The following is a 16,682-nucleotide window of genomic DNA, read 5'->3' as shown; positions in this document are numbered from 1 at the left end:
GCCATTCCTTGCTCTATCTTTTAGGATAAGTCGAAGGGTCAGTATCACCTCACATGTTCCTACATTCAAACAAAATCCAACTGATCTTCCCCAAGGTCAGCTCGTACCAATTTTTCCATTTGTCTGTAAAGAATTTGTGTCAGTATTTTGCAGCTGTGACTTATTAAACTGATAGTTTGGTAATTTTCACACCTGTCAACACCTGCTTTCTCTGGGATTGGAATTATTATATTCTTCTTGAAATTTGGAATGTAAGTATGAAAAGGAAAATAATTGACACATTATGGTCACCAAAAATAGTGAGCAAGAACTGAGAAAAAGTTCCTAAATTCATGCATGAAGAAGATTTACAATGCACGAATTTGAATTCAAGCCTTTATTAACAAGCACAGGCACAATTTATAATCATAGGTGTAAATACTGCCTTCTTTCTGTGCTCTATTGTTGTTGGCAATAATGAGAGTGGACTCAACTTGAAAATTGTGCCTGGGTGGCAAAATCACTGGAGCCAGTCCTATAGAAAAGACATTCTTACTGATGAAACATGGTTTGAGTATAAATGGCTACTGCATATTTCTAATGTTAAAGAAACTTTTCAGATGGAAAGCACAATACAACACACCCAGATGACATGAACAAAGATTAAGTTATTGACGTGAAGGACACGTGGACAGATCACACAGTCAGCCGTAGCGCAGTGACTGCAGAAGGAGTGGTAATGAAATGGACTCAGAACAGCAGTGTGGTAAGATGTGAAGGCATGGGTCCTTCCAGAAGGACTGCACCACGAGATAATTCACCTTTGGCAATGAATAGAAGAACTTACCAGACCACATAATGTACAATCAATCTATCAAAAGGAAAACAGTATGAATTAACAATGACATTTGTAGCATGGCACTGGCCACGAGTCCATAGTTCACTTCATTTTAATACAAATTTATTGTGTAAAAGCTTAACTGCTGAATAGAATTATAAAAATATTATGCTACATTAATGAAGCTGTTCTTGTTAATTCATTTGTCTTTTTTTAATGACATATATTGAGCTCAACTTGGGCACAAAAGTGTGATTAGATTAGATTAGATTTACTTTCATTCCAATTGATCTGTAGTGAGGAGGTCCTCCAGGATGTGGAACATGTCAAAAAAACAACAATACATGACAAATATTTACAACTAAAACAAATAAGCTAATGTACCATTCCACAGGTCCCAAGTGGAATGATCGTCATTTTTTAATGAGCACTAAGAGTCATTTTACAAATACTAATGCACTGAATTTAAAATAAAAAAGTTTTTTATTTATTTATAAGGTAATAAACATGCAATACAACTACTGTAATACTTATTTACAATGAACATATTACTGCACTGAAATGGTGCAGAAGTTAGATTATACTTACACACACACACACACACAAATTTTCAATGAACACATTACTGCACTGAAATTGTGCAGAAGTTATGTTGTACTTATATACAAATCAGTTGGTTTTACTAAGAAATTCATCAATGGAGTAGAAGGAGTTGGCCACCAATAAATCCTTTAGGCTTCTCTTAAACTGAATTTCATTGGTTGTTAAGCTTTTTATGGCTGCTGGCAAGTCATTGAAAATGTGTGTTCCTGAATAATGCACACCTTTTTGTACAAGACTAAGTGACTTTAAATCCTTGTGAAGATTATTCTTATTTCTAGTATTGATTCCACGAATTGAGCTGTTGGTTTGAAAAAGTGATATATTTTTAATGACAAATTTCATTAAGGAATAAATATATTGGGAAGCAGTAGTTAGTATCCCTAGTTCCCTAAACAGGCTTCTGCAGGATGTTCTTGAGTTCACACCACATATAACTCTTACTGGACGTTTTTGTGCCCGGAAAACTTTAGCTTGGCTTGATGAATTACCCCAAAAAATAATCCCATATGACATTATGGAATGAAAGTAAGCATAGTATGCCAGCTTTTTCATTTTTATATCTCCTATGTCTGACAAAATTCGCATTGCAAACAGAGATTTGTTAAGACGCTTCAGCAGTTCTGTGGTGTGCTCCTCCCAGTTGAATTTATTATCAAGCTGTAATCCCAAGAATTTAACACTGTCCACTTCTTCTATCTTCTTGTCATCGTATGTTAGACATACACTCTTGGGACACCCCTTACAAGTTCTGAACTGCATGTAGTGTGTTTTTTCAAAGTTTAGTGACAAAGAATTGGCTAGGAACCAGTGATTAAATGTCCACAAATATTTTATTGGCTGATCTTTCTAAGACTACACTTGATTTGCTATTTATTGCAATGTTTGTATCATCGGCAAACAAAACAAACTTGGCATCTGGTAATGTTACTGATGAAAGGTCATTGATATACACAAGAAAAAGTAAGGGCCCCAAAATGGAACCTTGTGGGACCCACATGTAATTAGTTCCCAGTTGGATGATGCCTGATAGCTTGATACATGTCTCTTTCCTAATAACACCCTTTGTTTCCTGCCAGAGATATAAGATTTGAACCATTTTGCAGCATTTCCTGTTACACTATAATATTCTAGTTTACTTAAAAGGATATTGTTATTTACACAGTCAAATGCCTTTGACAGATCACAAAATATACCAGTTGCATGCAATTTTTTGTCTAATGAATTAAGTACATTTTCACTGTAAGTGTAGATAGCCTTCTCAATATCAGAACCTTTTAGAAATCCAAACTGTGACTTTGACAGTATGTTATTTGAGATAAGGTGGTTATAAAGACGACTGTACATTACTTTTTCGAAAATTTTTGAGAATGCTGGCAACAGTGAAATTGGACGGAAATTTGATGCTATTTCTTTATCTCCCTTCTTAAACAGTGGCTTAACTTCAGCATATTTCAGCCATTCGGGAAATATTCCACTGATAAACGACTGGTTACACAGATAGCTTAATATGTTACTTAGCTCAGAATCACATTCTTTAATTAACTTTGTTGATATTTCATCATACCCACTAGATGTTTTTGATTTTAAAGATTTTATGATGGACATTATTTCTGTTGGGGTAGTGAGGGTCAAATTCATATTATGGAAGTTACTTGAAATGTCTGGTCTAAGGTAATCCATAGCAGCATCTACCGAACCTGACAACCCCATCTTTTCAGTAACAGTTATAAAATGTTTGTTAAAAAGTTCTGCAACACTATACACATCTGTCACCAATGCATCATTTACTCTTAATGCTATTTGTTCCTCTTCATGTCTGGTTCTACCGGTCTCCTCCTTCACTATATCCCATATTGTCTTTATTTTGTTATCTGATATGACTATCTTTTCCTTGTAATATATTTGCTTTGACATCCGTATTACAGTTTTTAATATTTTGCAGTATTTCTTATAATGTGCTATAGCATCAACATTGGAAATGTTTTGGATTGACAGATACAATTTTCTTTTTATTCTACAAGATACCCCTATTCCTCGAGTAATCCATGGCTTCTTTGTAGACTTTGCTCTAACCTTGGTAAGTTTTGGGGGAAAGCAGTGTTCGAATAAGGTAAGCACTTTATTAGCAAAAATGTTATATTTTTCATTCATGCCACGAGCACTGTAAACATCAGTCCAGTGAATGTCTCTGAGGAGTGTCCTAAAATAATCAATTTTTGGCTTACTGATTACCCTCTTGAGCTCAGATTTAACAGATTTTATATCCTGTTCAGTATTAACATTTAACAGAAGGAACTGCATGTCATGGTCTGAGAGGCCATTGACTATTGGTTTTGTAATATAATTTTGTTCATTGGACTTTTCTATAAAGATATTATCAATGGCTGTTTGTGAGCAAGTGGCTATCCTAGTGGGGAACTTTACAGTGGGAATTAAGTTGAATGATAGAGTTACTAACTCAAATAAGTTCTCATTGGGAGAGTCTTTAAGGAAATCTACATTGAAATCACCAGCAACCACTATTTCTTTGTTTTTGGTTGTTAAATGGGCCAGTACAGTCTCCCATAAGTCCAACCCCTCGTCCAAGTAGTGGGAGATGGGCAACGGCACAAAGTAGGGGACTGCCTATAGGGGCGATGTACAGCGGGGACTTCGTGGGCCCCAGGACTGCTACAGTAGCTGGGAAGGCCCTATGCGAACCCTGAAACATGACGGCTAACGGGGCTCTGGTGAAGCTGCGATAGGCCTAGCAAGCCAGTAGTGGATAAATCAACTGCTTTCAAAAAGGGAACATGCCTCGGATCACGGAATGGATTTAAAGGAAACTGACCAAGCAATGGAAAAGGATTACGAGATGGTTTACGACTGGGCACCTTAAACGTAAGGACTATAACTGGGAAGTTAGAAGAAATTGTAGAAATGATGGAAAGGAGGAAATTGGACATCTTGGGACTTGCTAAGACTAGGTGGAGAGGAGTTGGTGAAAAACCACTAAGTAAAGGATGTAAACTGTACTGGATAGGAAATGAGAGGGGAAGAAATGGAGTGGCAATAGTGGTCAGAGAGGGTCTGCAGGAGGAGGTGGAAGGTATCAATGATCGAATGATAAAAGCCAGAGTACGAGTGAAAGGAAAAAGCATTGAAATCATCCAAGCATATGCCCCACAGGTGGGGTGTACAAAAAAGGAGAAGGAGGAATTTGAAGATGACATGCAAAAGCAGCTAAATGGAGGTAATCAGATTATAATAGGGGACCTCAATGCACATGTTGGCACAGACAGGAAAGGATTTGAGGAGATAATGGGACCAGAGGGCTGGGGGAACCGAAATAGAGAAGGAAAATTGTTGCTGGAATTCTGCAAGAGGAATGGGCTGGCGATCGCAAATTCCTGGTACAAGAAGAGAAGTAGCCACAAAATAACTTGGTACAGTGGAGACTGGTCCCAAACTTCAGTAGTAGACTATGTACTAGTGGATAGGCAGATGATGAGCAGCCTCACAGATGTTAAGGTCATTCCATCTGAGGCCTTAGACAGTGACCATCGGCTGTTGGTAGCCACCCTGAGAGAGAAAAAAGATAGGAGGGCAACAGACATACAGGAGAAAAGGTTGAAGACATGGATGCTGAAAGAGGATGAACGGAGGACCCAGTACCAGACACTGATCAGGAAGAAGCTGCCAAAGGAAGATCAGAGAACAGTGGAAGAAGAATGGGGAGATTTTAAGAGGGCTCTAGTTGAGGCAGCTGAGACTGTGTGCGGAAGAACTAGCACAAAGAGAAGTAAGGAAATCCCATGGTGGAACAACATATGTAAAGAGGCAGTACTTCGAAAGAACAAAGCCTTCAGAGAATGGTTCCAGACCCGAACAGAGGAAGCTAGGGTAAAATATAAGGGAAGCAAGAAAGCGGCACGGACCATAGTAAGGGCAGAGAAGAAGAAGTGGATGGAAAAATGGACAAGAATGTTAGAAGAGGACAGTGAAGGGAACAAAAAAGTACTTTACACCATGGTAAGAAATAAGAGGAACGACAGAAGCGAGTGCCTGAGGATCATGGATAATAATGGAAGAGTTGTGGAGGAAATGCATGAGCTCAAAAAGATTTGGAAGGAGTACTTTGAAGATCTGTTGAATGCCGTCAAGCGGGTAACTAACAGCGATGGAGAGCCTAAGGCAGCAGACGATTATAATAGTGGGGAAATTGATGATCTAACTTGGAATGAAGTGGAAGAAGCCATAAAGAGGATGAAAGGGGGCAAGGCACCAGGTTGGGACGAAGTAACAGTGGATATGATACGAGCAGCAGGAGAAGTAGGAATCCAGTGGCTATACAGAGTGCTGAGGGTGGTGTGGAAGGAGAACAGAATTCCTGAGGATTGGAAGAAAGGAATTATAGTCCCGATCTTCAAGAAAGGGGATAAAAGGAGATGTGAGAACTACAGAGGAATCACCCTGCTATGCCACTGTGGAAAAATCTATGAAAAGATCCTGGAGAAGAGAATAAGAAGCAGTATTGAAAGTAGACTGCAAGAGGAGCAGTATGGTTTCAGACCGGGAAGATCAACAACGGACCTCATATTTGCGGTAAGGCAACTGCAGGAAAGGCACTATGAGTACGGGAAGGACTTAATCATGGCCTTTTTAGATATTGAGAAGGCGTTTGACAGTATCTATAGGGACAAGCTCTGGGATGTGCTGAACGCAAAAGGGATAGATGAAGAGATAACACGAAAAGTCAGAAAAATGTATGAGGGAAGTGAGAGTTGTGTGAAAGTGGGGAGGGAACGTACTGCATGGTTCAAGCTGGAAAATGGGCTGCGACAGGGAAGTGCACTTTCGCCTTTATTGTTTATTATTGTTATGGATGAAATCCTACAGCAAGTATCAGATGCAATTGGAGATCATAAAATGAAAGCAGTGCTTTTTGCCGATGACCTGATGTTATGAGGAAATTGCGAGAAGGAGGTCAAGAGCAGTTAGATGTATGGGAGGCAACGGCAGCACAATATGGAATGCATTTCTCTGCAAAGAAAAGTGAAATAATTGTCACAACAACGAAGAAGAATAGGCCAAATGTGGATATAACTTGTGGAGGGGAAAAACTACAAGTGGTAGAGAACTTCAAGTACCTGGGAAGCATGATTGAAAGTAAGGGGGGAAACGCAATGGAAATAAATGACAGGTGCAGAAAAGCAGGGCAGTTCTTCAAATGCATTAGGGGGCTTATTTGGAGCAAGGAGGTGCCACAGAAATCCAAGGGAATTATATACCGAACCTACTTTGTCCCCATATTGGCATACGGAAGTGAGACATGGGTAATGCACAAAAGCGACAAAAGTAGAATACAGGCTAGTGAAATGAAGTTCCAGAGGAGCAGGTTGAGTGTAACAAGACGAGACAGATTGCGAAATGTGTATGTGAGGGAAAGACTAAAGGAGGAACCAGTACAGGACAGGATAGAAAAATCAAGACTGCAGTGGTATGGACACATGAAGAGAATGGATGAGGGAAGAATTCCAAAGAGGATGTTTGATCTGCAACTGGAGGGGAAGAGGCCCAGGGGAAGACCAAGAGATAGACAGGAGAAGGGAGTGAAGGAATGTGTGATGAGAAGAGGAGAGAACTGGACGAAGGTGGAAGAGGGGGAATGGTGGAAAGACAGAACACGATGGAGAGGCTTGTGTTCCCGACAGACCCAGCCAGTGGCTGGAAACTGTCCAAGATGATGATGGTGATGAAATGGGCCAGTACAGCTTCAAGGTGGTTTACAAACAGATTAAAGTTACCTGCAGGTGCTCGATACACACTTAATATTATGAAGGATTTTTTGTGAAATTATAATTCTGTTGCACATGCTTCCATATGCTGTTCTAGGCAAAATTTATGAATGTCTATGTTCTTAAACAACAATGTGAACAAAGCATTAACACATGGAGAGGAAATGTTGCCACCATATGCTGCTTCTTGCTGGAAATATGTATTGTGCGAAGTTCTTGACTGATACAGCAGGGAAGGAATCAGTTTGAGCTCTGCTTTCTGTGGTAAGTGTGGCATCAGCTGCAGTTTTGATTTCCAGTCTCAGAAGGTCTAGCACATCAGTGTATTCATACTTGAGGTGAACTGTTTAGTTACTGCATAACTGATCTGCAAGGACACCCCTTGGGCACAGGAATGGGATTGTCTATTTAGCCAAGCAAGAGGAAAAAAGAAATAGCCTGCAGGTTTTTAACACTTTTTTAACGCACTAACAAGATGGGTGACAATGTACTCAGATGAACTGTCTTAAATTACAGTGATACATTTTTAAAATTAAAAGCAACTGGCCAAGAGGTGTTATTCATGGAAGGTATTACAAGGATGACACCCCCATCTCAGATAAAAGGTATTGTGGCAGAATACATGGAAGAAGTTTGTATGTATGAAAGACATGAATGTTTTGAGCTTTTGCTAATAATAATGTGACAAAATCTGTATTATTAGAGTGACAAGTTTCTTGAGGCAAGAACAGTATTTTGTGTTCATTTGACACACAGTATTATGGCAAGAGCAGCCTATACATTGTTGCCACCTTCACAAAAACACAGCAATTACGTAACACTGTTCTTGAGTGTTAAAAATGAAAATGCATCACAGCTATTGGCAGCACCTCTCAAGTAAGTTTCAAAAGCACTCACGCTTTGTGTCTGTATTTTTATCAAAGCTTATGCTGAAATGGTTGTGATTAGTATGCTTCATGAAGTCAATACACTTCCTGTAAATTCAGTTCCTTTCTAAATGATAATTCAGTTTCTTTCCAGGCTATAACACAAAATCACATTTTTCAATTAAAGTACATGATATTTCCTAACTGTTTGTGTAATGGGCAGAGCACTTTGTAGATGCATTTTGCAGCTACTGGGGCTGCAGTCCACAAGTTGGCTGGCAGCAAGCAGTGCTCTTGCACATTACATGGGCATCAGCAAAAGTCTGTCTCCCTCAGTTGACACTTATGAGCGGTAGTTGTAATCTTTCGTTATTACATAAAAAAATTAAAAAATAAAAATTTAAAAAAAATCAAGCTATGACCATGTAACTTGGTGATGGTTCTAGTCTTTCTCTACACATTCATCCTACAATGCAACACATTTTCCTCAAGGATGGACATCTTTGTGGAAACCTTTATTGTAGAAGTATGCCTTTTGACATTCTGGAAACCTTCCATCTTTAAAACCATGTTGTTATTCTGTAAATATCTACCATGCAACTGTTTCTTCATGTGAGAAAAGAGGCAGAAGTCACTGTGTGCTGTTTCAGCAGAATATGGGAACTGACACAAAATATGATAGCCCAAAGAAGCAGCACCCTTGTCTCCTTTCATCGTCACAACAAGTGGGCTGCTGCCATCCTGGGGTATGATTGACCTGCCTCTCCTTTTTAACATTCACCAATCTACCCCTCTCTCCTCCCTAAGGAAGGAAAATTAGTTCCAAATGTTACAGTGACGTATGTACCCTTATGTGCGTCTACAGACAGCATTTCTGCTGATGGTAAGTGTTGTTGTGGTCTTCAGTCCAAAGACTGGTCTGATGCAGCTCTCCATGCTATTCTATCCTGTGCAAGCCTCTTCATCTCCGAGTAACTACTGCAGCCTACATCCTTCTGAATCTGCTTAGTGTATTCATCTCTCGGTCTCCCTCTATGATTTATACCCTCCATGCTTCCCTCCAGTGATCCATTGATGCCTCAGAATATGTCCTACCAACCGATCCCTTCTAGTCAAGCTGTGCCACAAATTCCTTTTCTCCCCAATTCTACTCAGTACCTCCTCATTAGTTACATGATCTACCCATGTAATCTTCAGTATTCTTCTATAGCACCACATTTCAAAAGCTTCTATTCTCTTCTTGTCTAAACTGTTTATTGTCCATGTTCCACATCTATACATGGCTACACTTCATACACATACTTTCAGAAAAGACTTCCTGACACTTAAATCTATACTCGATGTTAACAAATTTCTCTTCTTCAGAAATACTTTCCTTGCCATCACCAGTCTACATTTTATATCATCTCTACTTCGGCCATCATCAGTTATTTTGCTATCCAAATAGCAAAACTCATCTACTACTTTAAGTGTCTCATTTTCTAATCCAATTCCCTCAGCATCATCTGCTTTACAAATAATTCGACTACATTCCATTATCCTCATTCTGCTGTTGTTGATGTTCATCTTATATCCACTTTTCAAGACAGTGCCCATTCCGTGCAACTGCTCTTCCAGGTCCTTTACTGTCACTGACAGAATTACAATGTCATCGGTAAACTCAAGATTTTTATTTCTTCTCCCTGGATTTTAATTCCTACTGCAAATTTTTCTTTGGTTCCCTTTACTGCTTGTTCAATGTACTGATTGAATAACAACAGGCACATGCTTCAACCCTGTCTCACTTCCTACTTACTTTTGATGCTCATTGATTCTCGTAACTGCCATCTGGTCTCTACGAATTATATACAGCCTATTGCTCCCCTGTATTTTATCCCTGCCACCTTCAGAATTTGAATGAGAGTATTCATCAACATTGTCAAAACCTTCTCGAAGTCTACAAATGGTATAAATGTAGGTTTGCATTTTCTTATCCTAGCTTCTAAGGTAAGTCATAGAGTCAGTATTGCCTGGCGTGTTCCTACATTTCTATGGAATCCAAACTGATTTTCCCTGAGGTTGACTTCTATCAGTTTTACCATATGTCTGTAAAGAATTTGTGCTAGTATTTTGCAACCACGACTTATTAAACTGATAGTTCAGTAGTTTTCACACCTGTCACCACCTGCATTCTTTGGAAGTTGAATTATTATATTCTTCTTGAAGTCGGAGGGTGATTCGCATGTCTCATACATCTTGCCTGCCAGATGGAAGAGTTTGGTCATGGCTGGCTCTCCCAAGGCTATCAGTAGTTCTAACAGAATGTTGTCTACTCTCAGGGCCTTGTTTCTACTTAGGTCTTTCAGTGCTCTGTCAAACTCTTCACACATTGTCATATCTCTCATCTCATCTTCATCTACGTTTTCTTCCATTTTCTCTTCTTTGCTTACGACTGGTTTACCATCTGAACTCTTGATATTCATACAGGTGGTTCTCTTTTCTCCATAGGTCTCTTTAATTTTTCTGTAGGCAGCATCTACCTTACACCTAGTGACATATGCTTCTACATTCTTACATTTGTCCTCTGGCCATTCCCGCTTAGCTGTTTTGCACTTCCTATCGATCTCATTTTTGAGACATTCTTACCTGCTTCATTTACTGCATTTTTATACTTTTTCTTTTCATTAATTAAATTCAATATCTCTGGTGTTACCCAAGGATTTCTACTAGCCCTCATCTTTTTACCTGCTTGATCCTCAGCTGCCTTCACTATTACATCTCTCAAAGCTACCCCTTCTTCTTCTACTGTATTACTTTTCCTTGTTCCCTCTGAAATTCTCTAAAACCATGTCCCATCTCCTTAAATTCCTACCTTTTTCCGTATACTTCAGTTTTAATCTGCAGTTCATAACCAATAGGATGGATGGAGTGTTTGGAGGAAGAGACCAAACAGCGAGGTCAACAGTCTCATCGGATTAGGGAAGGATGGGGAAGGAAGTCGGCTGTGCCCTTTCAAAGGAACCATCCATAACCAATAAATTGTGGTTGGAGTCCATATCTGCCCCTGGAAATGTCTTACAATTTATCCCTGGTTCCTAAATGCCTGTCTAACCATTATATAATCAATCTGAAACCTTCTTGTGTCTCCAGGTCTCTTCTATGTATATAATCTTCTTTCATGATTCTTAAACCAAGTGTTAGCGATGATTAAGTTATGCTCTGTGCAAAATTCTACCAGGCGGCTTCCTCTTTCATTCCTTACCCCCAGTCCACATTCACCTACTACTTTTCCTTCTCTTCCTTTTCCTACTATCAAATTCCAGTCCCCCATGACAATTAAATTTTTGTCTCCCTTAACTATCTGAATAATTTCTTTTATATCATCATACATTTCTGCAATCTCTTCATCATCTGTGGCTGTTTGTAGTAGCTTACCCGCATTCCTATTTTCCCGTTCATTATTAAACCTACTCCAGCATTACCTCTATCTGATTTTGTGTTTATAACCCTGTATTCACCTGACCACAAGTCTTGTTCCTCCTGCCACAGAACTACACTAATTCCCATATCTAATTTTAACCTATCCATTTCCTTTTTTAAATTTTCTAATCTGCCTGCCCGATTAAGGGATCTGACATACCAGTTCCGTAGAACACCAGTTTTGTTTTCCTGATAATGACATCCTCCGGAGTTGTCCCCCGCTCAGAAATCCGAATGGGGGACTATTTTACCTTCGGAATATTTTATCCAAGAGGGCGCCATCATCATTTAACCATACAGTAAAGCTGCATGCCCTCGGAAAAATTACAGCTGTGGTTTCCTCTTGCTTTAACCATTCCCAGTAACAGCACAGCAATGATGTATTGGTTGTGTTACAAGGCCATTTTAGTCAATCATCCAGACTATTGCCCCTGCATCTACTGCCCCTCTTCAGGAACCACACGTTTGTCTGGCCTTTAAACAGATAACCCTCTGTTGTGGTTGCACCTATGGTACGACTATCTGCATCACTGAGGCACACAAGCCTTCTCACCAGTGGCAAGGTCCATGGTTCATGGTGGGAGTACTGGCCAGCAATCCTGTATCATAATTTTGTTATTTTATCGAGAACATTTTCCTTTTGTTGATGCTGATATAATAACCTCTTTTCAAGGCATTAAGCATTCCATTCAACTGATCTACCAAGTCCTCCATCATCTCTGACAGAATTACAAATCATCGGCAAAGGTTTTAATTGCTTCTCCATAAACTGTAATTCCTTTTTAGAATTTCACTTTTGTTTCCTTTCTGACTTCTCAATGTAAATATTGTTTAACATGGGAGGATAGGCAACAACTGTGTCACACAATTGTAAACTACGGCCTCCCTTTCCTGAGATTTGAGTCATATAACTGCTGTCTGGTTTCTGTAATAGTTACAGACACCTTCTTTCTCCCCATTTTTTATCCTTGCTTTATCTGAGAAAGTCCAAGATTATATTCATGTCAACACTGTCAAGAGCTTTCTCTAAACATATGAACGCTATAAACATAACCTGTTGGCTTCCCTCTTGGGTTCTTCAGCTGATGCTTGTCTGATGACCTTTTTTCACATTTTGATAGCACAAATGACTGGCATTGTCAAAGCTTCATTCTCCATTGCTGGTGGTGGACTGGAGCCGAGCTCACAGCTGCAGACTATACAAACTTGGTGTGCCAAAGTCCAAGGGCTTCTCCATGGTCATTTCTGGTGCAGTTCTCCTGTTGCTACCTGCAATGGTCATTTGCTACAGCAAGGGAATCCAGGATCCATTTACCTTGAGGCTTTCTTCTTCCACATTTAAGCTATTCTCACGTTTGTGTATTTCTATTGCATTTCTGAACAAGTGAGTGTGATAGCTCTTCTCCACCTGCCCCCACCCACAATGTCGCTTAACAATTTTGTACTGTAAACTTAGGTTTGCCTTTCTTTAACCTATCTTCTATGACAAGTCATAGCGTCAGTATTGCCTTGTGTTCTCCTGCAGCTGAAAGAGGTGTCACAGCGGTAAGACACTAGGCTTCTATTCTGGAGCACAGCAATTCAGATCCCTGTCCAGGTATGCTGATTTGGGTTTTCTGTGGTTTCCCAAAATTTCTTAAACTGAATGCCGAGATGGCTCCTTTGAAATGGCACATCCGATTTCCTTCCTCATTCTGGTTGTGCAATATTTTCCCTCTAATCTATCTACGCATGCGTTTCTAGATTTCTCCAGGACACAAACCAACTGTATCCACGGTCAGCTTCTACTGATTTCCATTTTTCTGTAAATTATTTCTGCCAGTGTTTTTCAACCATAACTTACTGAAATGACTGTTTGGTAATATTCACTCCTGTTGGCACCTAAACTTTATTTGGAGTTGGGATTACTATATTCTTCTCGAAGTCTGAGAGTATATCTTGTGTACCAGGTGAAGCAGTTTTATCATGGTTGGTTCTTCCAAGTATCTCAATAATTCAAAGGGAACGTTATCTACTACAGGTGACTTTTTTCAACTTATGGCCCTTGCTCTAAAGACAGCAATGACTAATATACAAATGCCTAACTGCTCTGCAATTCTAATTACATCAAATATCCTACCTGGAAATTTAGATGGTGATTTAGGTTCCCCACGCAGTTTTGAGTATCGACATCGACAGTGAGAAGACGTCAGAGATAGTAGGGCTACAGACTGGAACAGCAGCTTAGGCCCTTGTGAGCTGCAGCAGTGCAGCAAGCACGTGAGGTGGCACCAAGCTCTGACAAGTGTCAAATACCATGGCCCACCTCTTCTATCCAGTCTCTTACTAGTTTTTGAAGCCTTCAGTTATTTGCCACTGAATAGTATTAGAGTCTTGACCTTGCCTGGTCTACGTTTGTGATTTGGATTGTTCTCTGGGTCATTGTATACACTTAAGATGACTTTGCTATGCTGTAGACTTGTTTTGGTTAAAACTCCACTATCATTAACCTTCACACTGCTTGTTTTGTTCTTCTGGTCTCTACTCAGCAGTGAGAGTTATTGGAAATGGTGTTTCACCTATGCAGAGTAGCACAGAAAAGGAAAGCCATGTACTTTTAAAGTATCTGCATGCTTTCTTCATGGTGCTGTAGCCTCCACTACAGTAGTGTGCATGTAAGACTCAAGTAGAAAATCTTCTGGCTATACTACAACCATAAAAAAATAATCATCATTTACTCACCACAGAGTTAACAGGCAGGGAAATTCCAATAAGGGCAGCCATAAGGGGAGCAATATCAGCCTGGTGAACATCTTTACGTAATGTGTCCAATTTATTCTCAGTTCCTGTTACTAACTGTGGAGTATTTATCCCAGCACCCCAAGCAATGAGTGGTGTTTCTGTTTCAGATGGATCCCCAGCGCCATGAGAGCCTTGAAATATACACAAACATTTGGTTATCCCGGAGTCATTAGTTAACAACAAAGACTGAAGTTTACTATCATTATTCTGAAAAATGTGGTCACAAAGTGCATCTGGCAATATAACAAAACTATGGAAACAACTGTGTATCTGTTCCTCACTGGCAACAAGTGTCTGGCTCTAAAAGAAGTTTTGTATACTGTTACGAAGAAACAGAAATGGAATTTATTTATTTAATCATATGGCTAGGGCCCCCCATTGGGCAGGCCGTTTGCTGGGTGCCGGTCTTTCAATTTGACGCCTCTTCGGTGACCTGCAGTCGATGAGGATGATAGGATGATGATGAGGACAGCACAACACCCAGTCCACAGGCAGAGAAAATTCCCCGACCCAGCTGGGAATCGAACCTGGGCCCAGAGGATTGACAATCTGTCAGGCTGACCATTCAGCTACCGGGGGCAGACAGAAATGGAATGAATACACGAGAGAGAGGGAGAGAGAGAGAGAGAGAGAGAGAGAGAGAAGGAAAGAAAAAATTGAATGCAAAAGATAGACTATATTTAAAAGAAACTGGTTTTGTTGAACAAAATATTTGTACAAAGAAGTTGAAGAAATACATAACTACGGCCCATCATAAGATTTCTCTTTATACATATTCCCACTGGAACTGAGATTCACTGACAAAGAAGAAATAATGTGCCTATTAATTCCAACCCAAGCAGTGATTTGATGATAAGAAGAGGCACATGCTTTTTTTAAAAACACCATAATCCCTTATATGTTAAATCCTGAAATATTTGGATACTGAGAATATTTAAATCAGGAGAACTGATTTCTGAAAATATGCTGCCTTGTAATGTGACAGTGAACCTGATTCAACAGTATAACATGTGCTATTTTCTAAGATGAGAAGATTTACTGCTATGGAAATACAGGCTTGTTTTCTAGTGAGACAATGTGGATAAGTCCATTTTTTCTGACATCGAACACTCTGGAGCTGAATCAGTGAAACTGAGACACAAGCCATGACACTGGAACAAAGAAAAATGTATGAACTAGGAGGTGGGTCACATTATAGTATCTGGCAAGATAATACCACATGGAAGTGGTCAGTAATGGCAGTAGCGTGGTTGTGAGCAGATTGACCACTGGGGGAGGGGGGGGGGGGGGGGGGCAGTGCCAGCTTATAAACAGGGAAGTTCAGGGCACTGTGGCTTCCATCAAGCTTATGACTATCACAAGAAGATGTGAGAATGATGTCTTCATTTATGAAAGGCAGTAACACATGAATTGGAAACCAGAACAAAGCATAAGCCATTGTCAGGCAAATGTAGAATATCTAAAGAGCAAGTCCAAAGGAAACCCATGAAACACAGCAGGGTCTGTTCCAAGATACTGACACATGCATGACGTAAGGCTTCTTACAAAACTGGATAATAACTGTCCGGCTGTGCATTTGGGTAATTATGGGCATTACCCACAGACACTATATGATAACCTGACCTAGTGCAAGTGCTGTGTACAGAGAGAATCAAGTGCTGTCAACTTGGACAGCTCTATGACCTCCGATTTCTCATCTGCATCAGCATCTGTATTATATGATACAATACATGTAACACTTAAAGACTGTGGGTTTTCTGACTTTTTATAGGGGATGTTTTGGCAGTTATACTCTCTTTTAACTTCTGTTGGTGTCAATCCTAGCACTGCACAAAACTTATGTATATAATGTAAACTATGATACCACTTCTGCACAGAGTACACAACATTTTGATTTCAGTTAAATTGTTATTAGCATAAGGCAAATAATCTTATACACTTACCCCAGTCTGTCATCCCATGATCAGCTGTAAAGATGTATGATGTTTTCCCATCATGATTGTAAAATGATTCAAAGAGTTCTTCCATTTTTTTCACTCCCTCATCAACAGCCTTAATATTCTCTTTATATTCTCTATAACATAAGAACCATACTAATAAATTTAATACTTTTAATTAATAGCAAAACATCACACATAAAACAATGAGGTTGTCAATTGAATTTCTCAGCATTACTTAACAAACGATTGCATTAATACCTAAAAACACGGTCAGTAAATAGTAAAACATTTTTTTCAAGTCAAAAGAAGAAAAGAGTGGAGAAAAGATCTACATGCACAAAAACAGAACAATTACAATATGGGACGCATTATGTCTACCGTTCATCATTACATCTCTTCTGAAAACATAATAATTATTAGGGTCACAATACAATGGCTG

The 16,682-nt window shown here is 39.5% G+C and overlaps 1 protein-coding gene across 2 annotated transcripts in view; it reads right to left on the bottom strand.

The window, feature by feature from the left end:
• Positions 1 to 16,682, bottom strand: part of LOC126483900 (GPI ethanolamine phosphate transferase 1) — a 272,222-nt gene that overhangs the window by 134,069 nt on the left and 121,471 nt on the right. For both annotated transcript variants that reach the window (XM_050107168.1, XM_050107169.1), the window contains exons 5-6: positions 16,247 to 16,377; positions 14,244 to 14,434 (exon numbers count right to left, since the gene is read on the bottom strand). In XM_050107168.1, the coding sequence (XP_049963125.1) occupies positions 14,244 to 14,434; positions 16,247 to 16,377 (322 nt within the window). The remainder of the gene's footprint in view (positions 1 to 14,243; positions 14,435 to 16,246; positions 16,378 to 16,682) is intronic.

Source organism: Schistocerca serialis, chromosome 6, assembly GCF_023864345.2.
Source record: "Schistocerca serialis cubense isolate TAMUIC-IGC-003099 chromosome 6, iqSchSeri2.2, whole genome shotgun sequence".
In the NCBI taxonomy this organism is placed as follows: domain Eukaryota; kingdom Metazoa; phylum Arthropoda; class Insecta; order Orthoptera; family Acrididae; genus Schistocerca; species Schistocerca serialis.
This window is presented reverse-complemented; position numbering and strand designations above follow the sequence as displayed.